This window comes from Xiphias gladius, chromosome 2 (assembly GCF_016859285.1).
Source record: "Xiphias gladius isolate SHS-SW01 ecotype Sanya breed wild chromosome 2, ASM1685928v1, whole genome shotgun sequence".
Lineage (NCBI taxonomy): Eukaryota > Metazoa > Chordata > Actinopteri > Istiophoriformes > Xiphiidae > Xiphias > Xiphias gladius.
The window spans coordinates 4,253,580-4,270,468 of record NC_053401.1 but is presented as its reverse complement, the minus strand read 5'-3'; the positions used below and the strand labels follow the sequence as shown (position 1 = coordinate 4,270,468).

The window sequence follows — 16,889 nt, the reverse complement described above, 5'->3', positions numbered from 1 at the left end:
GAAAAAAAAAAAATGACCAGAATTATTGGAGTTGTCTATGAAGGTGAGATCGGGGCACCACACAACCACGTTTCAAAGTTAGTTGCAAGTAACTAACTAATGAATTATTTTCTTGACTAATCAATTAATCGTTTAGTCTATGACATGTCAAAAAGTATCTGCACTTCCCCCGGGGCCAGAGTGATGTACAGTCCCAAATCTGAATCTTAATAATATACATTACATCGCATTACTTTTTCCCCAACTCAAACCAGTGAGAAAAACACAGACAAAATCAAAAAATACAGAAATCTCTCAAGTGAAATAACCAAACCCTTTGTAACTTCGGCAAAAATAATGTGTCTTCAAGTAGGACCACATCACTTACATCACTAGTAAGAAGCTTTTTTGAGAAGATTTGTTTCCAGGGCCTTTAAAGGCTACTTGACTACTTAAAGAACTGTCTTTTGCTGCTTTAGTGAGCATTCAGTTGTTATTGATAGATCCCAGATGGACATTTAGTAGATGAATATGTAGACAGACGCTGATGTGATGGGCTGGAGTCGGCTGACTCTCTCATTTGGATGAAGGAGGTGGCGATGGAGGTGATGGTGAAGACGCGGCATGAGGGAAGATCGAAAGGTGGAGAAAAAGATAAACGTAGAGGCACGAAAATTTAAGAAAATGGGAAGAGCCAGTGTAATAGGGTGAGAGTCAGGGAGTGAAACGGTGAGAGCGAGATGACTGCTGACTCATCCTCTGACAGAACGGCTCTGTCTTCGTCTCTCTCTCGTCACCCCAAAGTGCTGCTGGCAGTCTCTCCTCCAAGCTGCTCCCAGTTTCCTCAACCAAATATCTCCAGCTGAACCTGCTGAAATCTGCTGGTCTCGGAAGATGAATAATTAATTCACATGCTTAAATATACTGTAATCTAGGTCTCTCTTCTGCTCTGTGGTGAGGCAGAGAGCTGTGTCACAGATAAAGATGACAGTGCTGATTTTTTCCATCAGTGGATACCGCATCTCGATGAAGCTAGACCTGTTTTTGAATATTTCTTCCTTGTGTCATTTTGTTTTTAGGAAGGCGATCTCACGTTCGGGCCTCCAGCACCTCGGTCCGCCCCAACCCTCCACGCCTCCCGCATCCAACGGCCCCAACAAGGAGCCACGTACCTGCGTGGACTGGACGGTCAGCCGTGCACATACACTCATCTTATACACCTGAATGTGAAGTTATCAGATCTTTCTGCTAGACTTTACACACGCAGACTAATGCATGTACTTAGAAGAACTGAAATCTACATCACGTATACACTCATAAAGGTTCAATTACTGCACAAATTGATCGAGTCTCTGTTCTCTCCTCATCCTGTTTGACTGAGTCACTGAGTGAAGTTTAGATTTTTATGCAAACAGATTTGTCAGCACACTGGTTTCAACAGCCATATGTGGAAATGAAAAGCAGCAGTTTTTCTTTTCGGTTGTTGATCATTACTAGAAAATGTGTAAGATCTTTATGTGATGCGCCTTTTTGGGGGTTTATTTAGCAGAACTTAATGGATTTCATTTCTGAAATGCCTCACAAAGCTAAAGAGGCATTTCAAAATTATTTATGTTTTGAGATGTAGCAAAGGCCCAATTCTTAGGAAAGTGTCACGCTGCTATGGAAAGCACTCTGCAGAATGTCGTGAAACAACTCTGCAAAGCTTTTTCACCTGTCAGAGTGTCCGTTTCAGCTGTGGCACTGCGAAGTGATAACTCAAGCAATCTGTGATCCTGTGATGGCAAAAATGAATCCCTGCATTATTCACAAATCTGTGCAATTTTGTGAAACGCCCACATTTCGCCTGAAAAGGTCAAATCAAGATAAAGGTTAGAAAGTTTCATCAAACATCAATCAAACATTTGCAAATTGAATCTTAATTTTTTTCAGAAACTTCACTACAAATTCACTCATTGTGGTCTGCAGTTACCTCAAAAACAATCTAATATCCTGTTGGGGCAGAATTTTGTAATGATAGTCTCTGTTTCTAAAACAGGTTTTGCAGAAAAAACTGCTGCCAACTGCACCTTGTTTACAATGGATTTAACGGAAGAAAGGCAGGATTCTGTTTTTATCTGATTCACCAAGAAAAGAATGACAGAGGGAGGTTTTTGCTTTAGAATAATCAGAGTGGGAGGATTTTCCATTTGAAGCGCACCAAGCTCAGAAAAGAAAAAAACAGGGGCCCTTTTAGCAAAAGAACAGCATCGAAAATGCTTCAGACTCATTAAAAACTGTGCTTAAAATGCATCCTGTATAATTAAGAAAAAACAAGGATGTCAGTGTGGGAGATTTAAAGTCTCGAGTTACCTTGATCGACTCATAATTTCATGGTTTTGGTCATGGTAATACTGAACAGTTAGGTACTAAATAAATCATGCATCGATAATGAATAGTAAATAAAAGATGCTGTATTATTAATTGGAAGGTGTAAGTGGACAAACTGTTGTTGGCCCACATTTGAGATTCCCCTCTGGCTCTGTCTGCAGGGACACTTCCACCACGTCATCGCTGGCCTTCAGCTCTCCGCACGACGCGCACACACACACACACACACACTCATATATAGTCACTCATGTGCTTAATCACTCATTATTATACACTGAGGGGTTGATTAACTAAGGCTTTATGGCCCCTTTTAGGTGCTAATGAGTCAGATAGTGTTTGTCCATATTCACTATGGGGCTGCTCCAAGGTTCTAGCTAAATTACAGAACGCTGGCATAACTAAGAACAGGTTTTTTTTTGTATTTTCCTCATAGGACTGCAAATGTATACAAATGGTTCTTATTTTGATAATATACAATGACACAAGGATTCGTAGCCGCGATGTAGCAATTGTTAAATCAACCACTTCCTGAGGGCTGCACAGGGAACCTATTGACATCCTTTTACTGACACACATGTTTGTATGCATAAAGATGTGTGTTAGGTAGGTTTGTGTTTGCATATGAATTGGCCCCTTTGGTGATTTGACTAGCACCTTAAATTAACATGCACTGTGAAATTACACACCTACTCGGCAGTGGAAGCGGTCAACAAGTGTGTCAAGCACATAATTGCCGCTGCTGAGTGTTTATGTGCGTATGGTTGCAGAATAATATGAATGGGAATAATCTGAGTGAGAGAAGCACGAGGATAATGCGAGTTATTATGTCATCCCTTCCCTCTCTTCCTCTCTTTTGCGTGTCTCTCTGCAGGAGAACGCCGTGAATGGGGATCACCTGTGGATGGAGACGAGTTGTTCAGGAGAGCTCTGTTATCTGGGAGAAGACACCTGCCTACTAAAGACCGCAGTGAGTGATTGTGTGTGTGCGTGTGCGAGATAGTGAAAGAGATAAGTCTTCTCTTGTTCTAACATTTGTGTGAGGACTTAACAAGAATAGTGAAAAAGCAGCATATTCTTACTTGTCTTTTTTTTTTTTTTTTTTTTCAACAATTTTATTCTTGTCAGGTTTGACAAGACTCCTATAATAATGCGTAATAATCCTAAGGGTTTTTTTCTTTTTGGTTATTTTTTTGCACCTACAACAGCATAAAAACTGATAACAGCCATAAATCCTATGTGACGGGAGAGATCAAGAGGGGTTAGTACAGTGGACGTATGCCCCTGAAAAATATATATTAGAATTGCTGTGTAGTGAGAGGGAGTCGTGTAAATGTAAATGCAGATTGGACAAGGTTAGAGCACAGCTAAAATCACACTCCCAAAAGCTTCTGAAGTTAGTTAAGATAGGTTTTTAACTCTGGTGCAGGAATTCTGAATTTGTGTTAAGCTGTGTAGCAGTGTCATTTAGGGCTGCAACTAACAACTTTCATTATTCATTAATCTGCAGATTCTTATCTTGTTCAGCCAGTTAATTATTTGGTCCACAAAAAATATATATATTTTAAAAAAAAAATGCCCATCACAATATCCTAGAAGACAAGGTGGGATTATCAATTGTCTTGTTTTGTCCAACCAACAGTTGAAAACCCCAAATTATTAATTTTACAATGATTTAAGTCAAGAAAAGTGATGAATTGTCAGATTTGAGAATCTGGAACCATCAAATATTTGGCATTTTGCTTGAAAAATTACTTACATAATTAGTAATTAGTAATTTATTATCAAAATAGTTAAATATCCAATCAATTTTATTTCAGTCGATTAATCGTTGCAGCTCTAGTGTTATTGTTATGATGTGTGTAGCGAATGTATGTTGTTGAAGTGGTATGTTGTGTGCGATTTGATCTTTTGAAAATAATATCTTTTGTGCTAGAAAAAGTCAATATATGACCGGTTCAGTCATATATTGATTGACTGAACCAGCTATTGGTATGTAAATCCTAATAGCTGGTAAGTGTAAGTGTTCAAGTGTGAGTGCATAAACTAACTTGTGTGGAAAATTTCCTTTTAGAAGACAGAATGTAGTTTTGGTCTTTTTAACAATATAAACTTAGTTAATCAAACTCTTATCATATCCATCACATCACCATATACCGATATGACTTTTTAAGAGGTGGTTGATCTTTGGTTGTTTTGTCTCTTTAATGTAGCTGCAAAGCAGGGTTAGACCAACAAATCACTTCTTTAAATGGCTTGTTTCACAAAGCAGAAATGACTTTAATTCCACTAAAACGGAGAGAACTGATGACTTTATAACCAGGAGCAGGTCGTACTTAATGTCTCCAGCTTGTAAAAGCTTGTGAAGCAACGTGGTTGGCTGATCTGTGGTCAGACCGGGTGAGCTGGTCTAAGCACAGGGCAGACGCTGGCCACAAGATTACTGGCCACAGTACTGCAACAGCCGATTGCAGCAGTGGTAGAATTATGTCTTTTTCTACTGTTGTCCTGGATCTCACATCAAAGACAGAGTGGGAAGAAAGAGAACAAATTCAACTGTAATTTCTAATAGCATACTATTTAATACAAAGCGTTGATTTTAGTGCTGCATGCAAAGAACTAATTTATACTTAAAAGTGTATTAAACTAAATGATTTTCACATGTCCATTGCTCAGTATTTTTAAAATTTAAATGCATGAAATTTAGTCTACTCCCATCTTCCCTTCATGACTCACAAAGTCAAATCATGGCCACTTATAGTTCATGGACAGAGCAGGTGGTCTGAGTGTTCTGGAAACTGAGTGTATTTTACCCTTGTAGCATTGAACCTCTACTAATTTAGCATTATTTTAAACAGGATACCACACGCTCACTCACATGAACCATGTCTACAAAGCTGCAGAAGAAATTACCCGGAAAACAGAGAAAGTGAACTTTCAAATTGCATTAAGCACGAGCATGCAGAGCCGTATTTAGCCATATTTATTTAGATTACAGGTATTATGGACCTTCTCTCCATCCTCACACCATTTCCAAGGAACAGCAGCACTTGGAATGGAGAGCTGAGAAATAACCTTTCCATTGATGGTATGCAATTACAGAACCTCACCAAGAACATGGTGAGGCCGCTGCCAGTAAGATGGAGCTGCAGCAAAAATAAATTCACTGTAATCTCTCTCTGTCACGAATTTAATTAGATAAATATTCCATCAGCGTTGTGTGCTTTTGGCTACTTAAAAGGACAACCTGACCTCAGTGGAATCCGAGATTGCTTTCACAAGTCATGGTTGACATGAATAAGCACATTCCTACCTGTTCTCGGCTAGATATGGCTGATTGAGTCTTAGTCATCAGGGAAAAACCTGGCAGTCTGAAGGCTGCAGCTGAGGCTTTAAACTCAGCACTGAAAGTAATGGGAGGCTCACATTGTAGAAAACGCTTTCTTTCACCTCCGTTTACAAATCCTCACAGTAGTTCGCAGGGAGACTCTCGAGCTAGCTAAAGAGACAGGCAAAAGTGCCAGCTGACTATTTTGCAATAGCACAGCTCGCTTGTCTACTTACACCGTAAGATCAATGAAAAAGCGAACAGTACGACAGGTTCTGACGGCCCGTAAAACCGCGTGGCAAACGAGGAAACGCGGTAAAGCTTGCTAATCAACCTGTTGTGTTACTGTATTCATTTACCGCTATTTAGTTTTGACAAAGCAACATCGTCTCTGTGGTTCAAATCAATGCGAAAAATTTGCAAATGCTGAAACGGTGATTATGAGAGAAATAAACTGAATAAAAACATAGGAAGGCAGCCTCCCGCCAAAATTTAACATTATATCCTTCATGAGTACTTGTACGAACAACTTCTAGGTGGTCAGAATGAATGAATGAATGAATGAATGAAGTTTTTATTTATATAAGCCAGAACCGTAGTGCTGCATATATATTTCCAAATGATACTACAAAAAAAAAAAACTTTCACGGTCAAATCACGATCTTCATTGTCTACAACTAAATTCATAAATCACTGGCAAAGACATTTGCTATGTAACAATGGAGAAATCAGAATAAATAATGAATAATAATCCATCTTGCCATCTTTTGCAGGCTTCGTTGCACATATTGAAAACCACACGTAAGGATCCCTTCAGTTGCCCTGCGAGTTCAGTATAACTTATTTCTAAAATCCCACATTTTCTCATCAGTTCCGCAATGTGTGGGTTTGTTGCCAACAAAAGCCTTTTCATCGACTCAGTTAAAAATCCCAAGCTGAAGAAATATCAGATAATTAAAGATGGCCCAGCTCAATATCACTGCAGTAAAAAGACAGCAAACTCAATTTTTAATAATCAGTTCTCATTGAATTGTGTCCATTGTAACGTTTTTTTCTTCATAAAAACTCACCCACAGTCAGCGTGTCCTGAAAGACAACATTGTTATAGTAGCTCACACAGCCAGCAGCGGCCTGCCGGCAATAAACCATCAGTTACGTGACCCTTGCCTTTTTAGTCTAAAAAAAAAAAAAAAAATTGATTTATTTAGCATAAACCAAGATTTCAATACAACAAAAAGAAGGGCATTTCTTTATCGCATGAATTGTGCCACCTTATAGTAGATGTCCCAGAAATGAATCAGACACGCTGCGGTATTTTATGCTTCAACAGTCTTTTTCTTTCATTGCCAGTTTTGCACAGACTAATTCCAAGTGCACAAAATGAAACTAAAGTAATGCCAGTTATGCAACACAAAACCATGCATATTCCCTGTGCATACCTGTGTAGGACAGGCTGCAGATATAGAAATACAACAGTGCTAGTCAACCCTGTCTTCAGCATTTGGCCACAAGTTGTCATCAACATCAGACCCTCTGTCCTCTCTTCAGTCCACCTGGCAAAGAATCTCTTTGCAGCCAGATCCATCCCGACAGTCTTCTGCAGACATGTCCAGACATTCATTGCGTCCAAGAGGGACATCTGGTCATAAGCTTTAGAAAGGAAAAAATAATTTGTCTGCGGGGTTCAGAAAATGGAGAGCAGTGTGGAAGAAAAAGTGACAACATCCTGGGATGGGAAGAGAATGGTGAAACACCACATGGTCCCATACAGTTACAAGCGTTCTGGATTCTGCCTCAGCTGTCCCCTGTCCTCACCTGGCCCAAGTCTTTCATAGGGGTCATCGGGGAATAAAAAAATAATGGGTGCTCAGTGTTGCATGGCTCAGTTATGAGGCTGTATGTATTTTTACAACACTGAACTCAGTATTAAGAAATGGTTGTTACTGGTTGTAAAAAAACTGTAAATGCCTTTCATGCTCTCCCTCTGAGACTGCAGACTGACTTAACACTAGAGCCAAACAACAAAACCACTGGTTCTTAGGTAATTTTGCAATATGTAATATGAAATAGTGTCATACTTCCTTCCTTTCTTTTCCTAAAAACTGTAGCCTTTAAAGACTTCTTGAACTATTTGAATGTCTGACATTAATTATTTTATAACAGCAACTACTAACCATATAAACCCTTTGAAAACCATGACTGAATTACATCCCGCAATACAGAAGGGCCACGAAGATTAGTAAGACTGGGTGAATCTCTGTCATCTTGCAAATGTTACCATAGCTACAAAAAAAAAGGCCTGTGTGTGGCAGACAAGTTCCCCAATTGATGCAGTGTTGCAGTTTACTTGTCCCGGGCCAATCGTTTCCCTAGGTTTTATCAGTCAGAGCATCTTGACAAAGAACATCTGACTCCCTTAACGTGATGTGTTTCTTGTTAAAAGAGAAACACTGTGCCATTAGGTATTGCTCATGTGACAGTCAAGAGCGAATCCAGTGCCCACTCCATTATCAGCTGTCATAATTTTACCCATAATGAGTAGTTTGTCTGTTGCAAGAGCGAGGGCAGCAGAGCAATGTAATTTGTTGAAGGAAAACAGCACTTTGGCACCTTCAGTGTTTACCTATTATTTTTTATTGCCAGTTACACCGTGTGATAAATGACTGAGGCTATCTCTGAGCTATCAGTTCGACTTTTTCTTACACCCCTGATTTATAGTTTTAGTTTTCATTAGCAGAATTGCTGTGTTTGCTTGTAGTCATACTAGCTTCAGTGCCGCCTAAAGTTTCTCAACAACTACTGGACAGATTGAGATGAAATTTTGTACAGGCGTACGTGTTCCCCGGAGGTTGACACTTTTAGTTCATACCGAAATAACCCAACAGCAACTGGATGGATCGTCACTAACCTGGTACTAGACACCCCCATGTACTCAAAATAAAAAGGTTACTGTTCTTCAGACCTTTTGATTAAAGTCATAGGCCGGGCCTCCTTCCAAAGAAAACTCTCTATATTTTACAACCAAAAAGTCAGAATAAGTATAAGATATACTAAATCAGAGTTACAGAGACACAAACATGGTAGAAAAGTAAGGCTTTGGGTTGTGTTTTTTTTTTTTTTTTTTTTTGGTAAAAAAAAGGCCTTTAGTGGGACCTTTTGTATTAGTTAATATTTGTGTCTAGACAAGTGAAGTTTAACAGCGCAGCAGGTTGTTCAGCTGCTTTCAGAAGCACCATCAATGTTCATTTGATGCCAACAAAATTCCTTTTTTTTTCATTTTGACTCATGTCTGGTGAAGGAAAAATAGCTTAAACTGTAAAATGTCTAGGTTTCCCCTTTCATACCGGCAGTGCCACTGTACTGTTAGTGCTGCCGATGAAAAAGGTTGCCAAAGCTTTTTAAACTGAAAAGGGAAGTGAAATGTTGAGGTAACTTGAGCCTCTGTGTGTATTTGTGTGTCTGTATGCTTCAGGTTGCGCATATCGTCGATGTGCATCTTTACTCTGCTTGCGTTTGTTGCGTGTGTGTTTTTGGCGTGTTTATGTATCTCACCGCCCTCTGTGCTGTGTGTCTGTTTTCTCCTTTAAGAAGTCCGCCCCCAGGAGGAAATGTGCAGCCTGTAAGATCGTTGTTCACACTGGCTGCATAGAGCAACTAGAAAAGGTATGAAGCAAGCAAAACAAACAAACAACAAGCAAGCAAACAAACAAACAAAGAAACAAACACGTGGTTAATCTTACATTGTAAAGCAGACTTGATACACTATCATTGTTGAAAAGAGTTTAATTTATAAAATATAATTTTCATCCTTGAGGCCCAACAGGTAATTGTGAGAATTGAGTTTCCTGCTACATTGTTCCCGTTCAATTCAACTATAACACGTTTAGGGTTGAAATGACTGCGGGCAGCTTAGTTAGATTCCAGCTGGTTGATATACGCAACAATGTTATCAGCTAATGCCGCCTGACAGAGTCAGAAAGCAGCAACTGCAGAAACAGTGAGGTAGAGAAAAAAAGGGTTTGAAGATTGAGGGCTCCTAGCGAAACTGTGTGACAGATATATAATATTTAGAACCTTATTTTTATGCTGATCATTAATCCGTGTCACAGACCTTACATGAAAACTTAAAAACATTTGCATACCAATGTTACGCTCTGAGTTTGGACGATCGAAATAGATAACTCACTATCTACAAATAAAATGTGTTCCTGTTTCGTCTTCAGCTCTCTTGTACATTTGGCCTAATGAGCAAGTTTAATAATTCATCTTTTATTAGATACATTTAATAAACAATATAGTTCAAAAAATTTGTCCACAGCACTTTTTTTGACTGTGGGTACATTTTACTATGACTGCATTAGCGTAGATGACATATTTATGTATTCCAGCTGTTGAATATTCATGTGGTCGTCTGCCATCTTGGTACCAATATTTTTAGGTATTTTGTACAAAAATTCAGTGTTTTTATTTATTAATTTATTTATTTTTTGCCTGTCTCTGCCTAGATTAACTTCCGATGTAAGCCAACCTTCAGAGAGGGAGGATCCCGATGCCTCAGAGATGTAAGCGTGTGCGCGGGTGTCTCTGTGGTTGTGTAAATACGTGTGTGGCTATATGCATGTGTGAGAGAGTGTATCGTGTTTACACCGAGAGGGAAAGAAAACGTGCATGTTTAGCGTTTCTCTCTCTCTGACAGCAGAGCATATTGAGACATCACTGGGTTCACAGACGAAGACAAGAAGGCAAATGCAGACAATGTGGAAAGGTAAGTACACGCTCACACACACAGACACACACACTCACGCACACTACACTCACACACACTCTCACACAGACTAATGTTGCATAGTTATTACTGTTCCTACAGACTACCTCAGGGTATTTCCGTCTGTTTCTGCAGAGTTTTCAGCAGAAGTTCTTCCACAGCAAAGAAATCATCGCCATCAGTTGTTCTTGGTGTAAACAGGCTGTAAGTAACTCATCCTCAGTGATAATCACTATAGAGTAAATCAAAAATGTACCCAAAAGTAAAACCGATTTCTCAAGTTTTGGGCAAATAAAACCAAAAGTACTTTTTTTATTTAATTTTTTTTTGTGAAATGACCCTTTAAAAGGCAGTGTTTAGGACAGCTGTGGCTCAAATTTAACACTTGTCATTGATAAGATGATTAATAAAGAGGAGAAATAATAACAAGGATTGTTTTTGTTGCAGTTCCACAACAAGGTGACGTGTTTCATGCTGCATCAGATTGAGGAGCCTTGTTCACTGGGGGCCCACGCTGGAGTCATAGTACCACCCTCCTGGATCATCAAAGTCAGGAAACCACAGGTGTACACACACACACACACACACACACACACACACAAACACACACAAACACACTCCCCTTACAGAGCCCCCTGACCAGTCAGTCCACTGGTTGATAAAGTTCACTAGCTGTCATTTGGTGACATTGATGAGAAATGACTTGTTGGATCTAAATATAAAACTCTAAAAGAAGGCCTGTGTCAAAAACAATGTGTTTGTCTGGGTGTGTGTGTCTGTGTGTGTGTCTGTGTGTGTGTCTGTGTGTGAGATTTTGGCCAAGATGTGATATGAGCTGACACATGTCTCATCTGTCTAAAGGAACTCTGGGTTTGTGTCTCTGGTGTCACACACACATACAGACACACACACACACAGAGACACACATGAACACACATGTACCGTATATCCCTGAGTCACATCACATGCTTCATACAAGGGAAGTGGTGACAGTGAACTAACAACTGAACTTTGTGGGTGTGGGTGTGTGTGTGTGTGTGTGTGTGTGTGTGTGTGTGTGTGTGTGTGTGTGTGTGTGTGTGTGTGTGTGTGTGTGTGTGTGTGTTTGTCTATACCCTAGAGCTCACTAAAGAACTCTGCTAGGAGAAAAAAGCGGACATCTTTCAAACGAAGGACAAGCAAGAAGGGACTGGATGTGAGTAACAGTATGAAAGAGACTGACAGAGAACGTACTGTATCTATGTCGAAGGTTCAGATTTGTATTTTCCTCTCACCTGATCAGACTATTACGTTTTATTTCCGATCTTAAATGTTTTCCTTGACCCAGCTCGAGGTGTCTTCCATTTTATCCCGTTAAAGGGGTTTTTTTTGGGGGGGGAGTTTTTCCTTGTCGGGACAGAGGAGGGTGTCGTAGTGCTCTACAGATGTTAAGCCCCTTGAGGCAAATTTGAGATTTGTGACATTGGGCTATATAAATAAAGTTTGACTTGACTTGACGGTAATACACACCAGCAAAAGGTGTTTATGTGTGTGTGATTTATTCAAGTCAACAAAAATTCAACACAAACAGAATAAAAACTACCGTGTGCGTCTTGACCACACGAGGGTTGTCAGCCTCCTACTATAACATACATCAATGAACATCAATGAACCTGGACTGGTGCTGTGTGGTGTTTAATTATGTATTGAGAATAATCATTAATTGTCATTAATCTGTTTGTTTTTTACAATAATTTGATTTATTGTTTACTCACTTTTATCGTTTCTATAGTCGTTTTTTAATTTTGGAAAACATAGACGTGTGAGGTTGTTTGTGTGTGTGTGTGTCTGTGTATGTCTCTGCATGTGCATATATACTGTAGTGCTACATAAATAAATATTATTATTATTATTATTACTTTATAAAATGTTGGGAAAAAGTGAAAAATTTTCAGTTGGGGACTAATCTTCTGTTCATCAACTAATCGATTAATTGACTAATCTTGTCAGCGCTATGTATTTACATATTTACTGTATGTGTGAATTTATAAAATAATTTTTCCTTTTTTTGTACATCTCTCTTTTTCTGTCCCTCCCTCTCTCTCTCTCTCCCTCTCTCTCTCTCTCTGTCTCTGTCTCTGTCTCTCTCTCTTTTTCTATAGGAGTCTAAATGGCGTCCGTTCATGTTGAAGCCGCTCCCTTCCCCTCTCATGAAGCCCATCTTGGTTTTTGTTAATCCCAAGAGCGGGGGCAACCAGGTCAGCGAACCTTTTAACGTGCGGATGAACATACAGACACAAGCTAGCTTTAACTGAACCGGACATACCGGTCAAGATATTTACAAATATTTTTATTGCATTTTTTTATCAGATGAACTGAGTTTACTGAAAACCTTCATCACCGTCATTACAATATCATGCTGGATTTGAGCGACAGAGATTTGTCGGTAGTTATCACGATTAGGGGACGTCCACCAGCACAAACAATGCACTTCTAGAAGGGTTTAAGATTGTTAATGCATGTGCGTGGACTCCTTGCAATTAGAGAGTAGGTGTGTGCCTTTTTTTGTTTTGTTTTGTTTTGTTTTTTTTTGATAATGTAATGGTAGTAAAACGTTTATTCTATATTTCTCTCTCTTTAGGGTGCCAAGGTGTTACAGATGTTCATGTGGATCTTGAACCCGCGACAAGTGTTTGACCTGTCACAGGGTGGGCTGCGAGAGGCGTAAGTACCCTTCACTAGGGAAAGTGTTGGGCTTTTATTCAAAGCAATGCTCCTTACAAATTTAGAATAAAGTCAATGTGACATTCTGAGTTTGACTGCCTGCTAGAAAACCCTTAGAGTGAAACAGTGTTTTCTGTGGCCAATTTAGTGATCATTTTCTACAACACATTACACTGTTACCAAAATCCTCTGCCTGGGGGAAAAATACCGTATCTTCTCACTCAGTTTTAGTCATCATCCACTATTATTCATTAAAAAATACACTGCCCATGGGTTGAGCAGTTTTCATGAAACGTGGACCCACTCGACATCAATCAGCACTGCTTTCTGCCAGAGGAGCCTTTTTTATCCTACGACCGAGCGTCTCATTGCTTATGTGCACCTTGTGAATTGTCAGGCTGGAGTTGTATCGGAAAGTGCCAAATCTGAGGATCCTTGCCTGTGGCGGGGACGGGACGGTAAGACTCTATTTTGTTCTGTTTGTATTTACATACACTCTTTGTAGAAATATGAAATATAACCAAAAAAGAAACTCAGCGCAGAATTCAGCTTTTTAACCGAATTTCGAGAAATTCCGCAATAGGAAATGGAAATGAACGCACTTTTCCACCCACTGCTGTTATGCTAATATTAGCAGCTGGCTCGTCAAGATTAACAGGGGGTGGTGCTAATTCTCCAGTCGGTTGCAATTAAAACCGTTGCAGGAGGAGAGGATGCAAAAAAATTATGCAATTAAAAGAGCACCAGTCAAACCTCAAGTGGTGAAAAACAATGTAGAAAATGTGATGGAAATACAACATTTATGTTTGTTTCATATATGAATTTAAGGAACAGAGAAGTCTCTTTACTGCTCTACAGAGATTTGATGTTTTCATCTGTTGCTAGTTTCAGTCTCTTCAGTGGACGTTCAGGTGTCATAAACGCTATTTACTCGCAAAGTCGCATTTTAGTTTCATGGATACACCGACTTGTCCACCTGAGCCAAGACTCAAAACTTTCTTTGCTTTATTTTGAGATTTTTTTTTCAGATTTCCAGAGTTTCCACTCATGTTCTTTCATTTGCAAATTGGAAATGAGCATAAAAACAAGTGGATGGAAACCCAGCTTTTGTTTTTTCTTCTCCAGTATCATTATTCCAAGCTAGTCGTCTACTTTCTAATGAGTCCTGGGAGTGAGACAGCCTCAATGAATTAAGGATAGATTTTTTTGATTAGCGTAAAAATGGTCTTACATTGTTTTTTCCAAAGGTGAGAGAGAGGGTTTAGCTAAACAATTATGTTACGTTTCAGCGATGAAATGAAATACGTTTTACTCTAAATTTAATAGTTTTCCGTGTATGTCTTTCTTTAGGTGGGGTGGATCTTGTCTGCTCTAGATGAGCTGCAGATGAACCCCCAGCCTCCGGTCGCTGTTCTTCCTCTGGGAACAGGAAATGACCTCGCCAGGACGCTCAACTGGGGTGGGGTGAGTTCCTAGCCTTGACTTTAGCCGCAGAGTTGACAGAGAGCGACAGGATGTGGCAGCCTCTCCTCCCTGTATTCATTCATTCACAAGTGTCTGTTTTGTTTGAGGTCAGATCATTCATCCACATCCTGATTCAAATGAATTGCAATTATCTTTGTGGGGTTATTGCAGTTGGAGAATGATATTAAGATAAAGCGAAGAAAAATAAAATAACAACAATGAAAGTATCAAAAAAGTATGTGTAAATAAATATGTAATAAACGTATGCGTAATGAAAAATATGGACAATTATTGATATGCAGTTAAAATAAATCCAATGTTTACCTCCCTGACACCTCTGGGAGCTACAGAAAAACTCATCCATTTTCCAGGGAGAGCTTTCTTCCTGTGTATCTCATTCTCTAAACCCTGACATTTAACCATTGTCTGACCTCTTCACGAACACAACACATCAAGGAAAGATGACACAGTTGTAGGTGACACTGTAAAAATTCACGTTGATTCATTTCATCCTTTTATCCCTAGCCTTCAAATAGTTTGCGAAATATCAGGAGCAAAAGTCAGGCATGTTCCAGCTGTTATTTCTGAACGGTCAATATAAAGGTCAATATTTTCAGGTTGTAACTACAGGTTGTGAATTAATTAGGCGAGCGTAATTAATGTAGATTAATTTAGTAGCTACCATTTTAAAAACAAAAAAAAACTGGCGCTGTGGCGTGGGACGTGACGTGGGCCTATCGGAGGCGGGGAGTGTCTAATGAAAAATGCCGTCTGGTTGAATTATGGGAAATGTAGGATCCAGTGTTTTTGGAGCTTGACCCCTTAACAGGGACTAAAATTTGGGATATCTCACCATCTTCTACTCTGATTTGATTATTCTTTTTACTGTCTGTCTTTTTTATTTTTATTTTTTTATTTTTTTTTAAATCTCTTGTAAGTCCCCCAACTTTATGGAGGTGTAATACTAATGTGCTGAATTGCCCCTTTAAGGGTTAAGTACTCAGATTTGCTGAAACTTAAAAAAATTAAATTTAATTCACCGTTCCTCTTTAGGAAGGAGGAAGCTCTTGCAGGTTTTATTACTAAAATAAGGCAAAGCACTGAAGCATCAAGAATATGCCCCTTCACACACACACAGACACACACACACACACACACACAGACACACACACACACACACACACACACAGACACACACACACACACACACACACACACACAAAAACACATTGCATAACTCTATTGCAGCCTAGAAGAAGAGACCTTACGAGCACCCACATTCTTCCATCAGGCTTTTCTTTGGACCAGTTACGCGGGCTTAGAGTGATGATAATACATTGAAAATCTCTCTATTAGTCAAAAGTCTGAGTCAAATAAAAACCTGATTGGGTGTTTCAGTTATTTTCAATTGCATTACATTTTCCTGATGATATCAAACAAATTTTCTCATACAGTCATTAAGGATAATTTCAAAATCTCTCTAGGAGGGTCTGTATTGCCGTAGTCTACAGTATGTGTTACATTAACTAGCTTTATTTAATCTTCGAGGAACATTTAAATGAACTTTTAGAGGGTTTACACTATGAATGATCCAGTTATTTCTTTATCTACTGAATCCCCATATAACAACAATAATGGTACAGTGCCGTAAGTTGTCTTGAGCTTGAGCTCCTCTGCGATGGCAATATTTTCCCAAAGGAATAGGGGAAGTTTTGGAGAGAGTGAGTATCGAACCCAATGTTATTAATATGTCAGCGCCAAATTATTACATCCTGTGCTCCTGTGCTGTAACAATTACCATACACTATGTTTAATGATAGTAGTAGTGATGTAATGCTACTACGTTTCCCTTTCTTTCTGTTCCTTTGCTATTTCTCCCCCCCTTACCTTTCCTTTCATTTGTTTTCTTTTCTTTTTCTTAGTTTTTTATTTTTCCCCTTTCTTTCATTTTTTCCTCTCTTATCTTTTCCTTTCCTTCCCTCTCATCCCACCGCTTTCTTTTCCTTCGTTTTCCTTCCTTGTCTTTTCCATTCCTCCCTCCTACTTTCTTTCCGTTTTACTCCTTGCAAGAAAAATTCCGACTGGGCAACTCTACCGCTGAGGAAGATCATGTGATACGATTGAAAGCTCCGGAGGAGTGGGATTGTTTTGCCAACTACATAAATAATCTTAGAAAAAAGTGATCATATACCTCCACACACATTCTGTGATGTATATAAAATCATTCGTATTGTAGAATATTAAATTCCATTTCAGTGTCACCGCATACTAAAACTCAGCAGT

The 16,889-nt window shown here is 39.1% G+C and overlaps 1 protein-coding gene across 4 annotated transcripts in view; it reads left to right on the top strand.

The window, feature by feature from the left end:
* The window catches only part of dgki (diacylglycerol kinase, iota), a 71,497-nt gene that overhangs the window by 35,888 nt on the left and 18,720 nt on the right, over nt 1–16,889 (top strand). For 2 of the 4 annotated variants that reach the window (XM_040139823.1, XM_040139800.1), the window contains exons 2-13: nt 1,059–1,167; nt 3,221–3,316; nt 9,263–9,337; nt 10,180–10,236; nt 10,371–10,439; nt 10,575–10,643; nt 10,887–11,003; nt 11,560–11,634; nt 12,581–12,676; nt 13,060–13,142; nt 13,540–13,600; nt 14,493–14,606. In XM_040139823.1, coding sequence (XP_039995757.1) covers nt 1,059–1,167; nt 3,221–3,316; nt 9,263–9,337; nt 10,180–10,236; nt 10,371–10,439; nt 10,575–10,643; nt 10,887–11,003; nt 11,560–11,634; nt 12,581–12,676; nt 13,060–13,142; nt 13,540–13,600; nt 14,493–14,606 — 1,021 coding nt within the window. The remainder of the gene's footprint in view (nt 1–1,058; nt 1,168–3,220; nt 3,317–9,262; nt 9,338–10,179; nt 10,237–10,370; nt 10,440–10,574; nt 10,644–10,886; nt 11,004–11,559; nt 11,635–12,580; nt 12,677–13,059; nt 13,143–13,539; nt 13,601–14,492; nt 14,607–16,889) is intronic. The other 2 variants (XM_040139815.1, XM_040139809.1) reach the window with 2 other exon arrangements.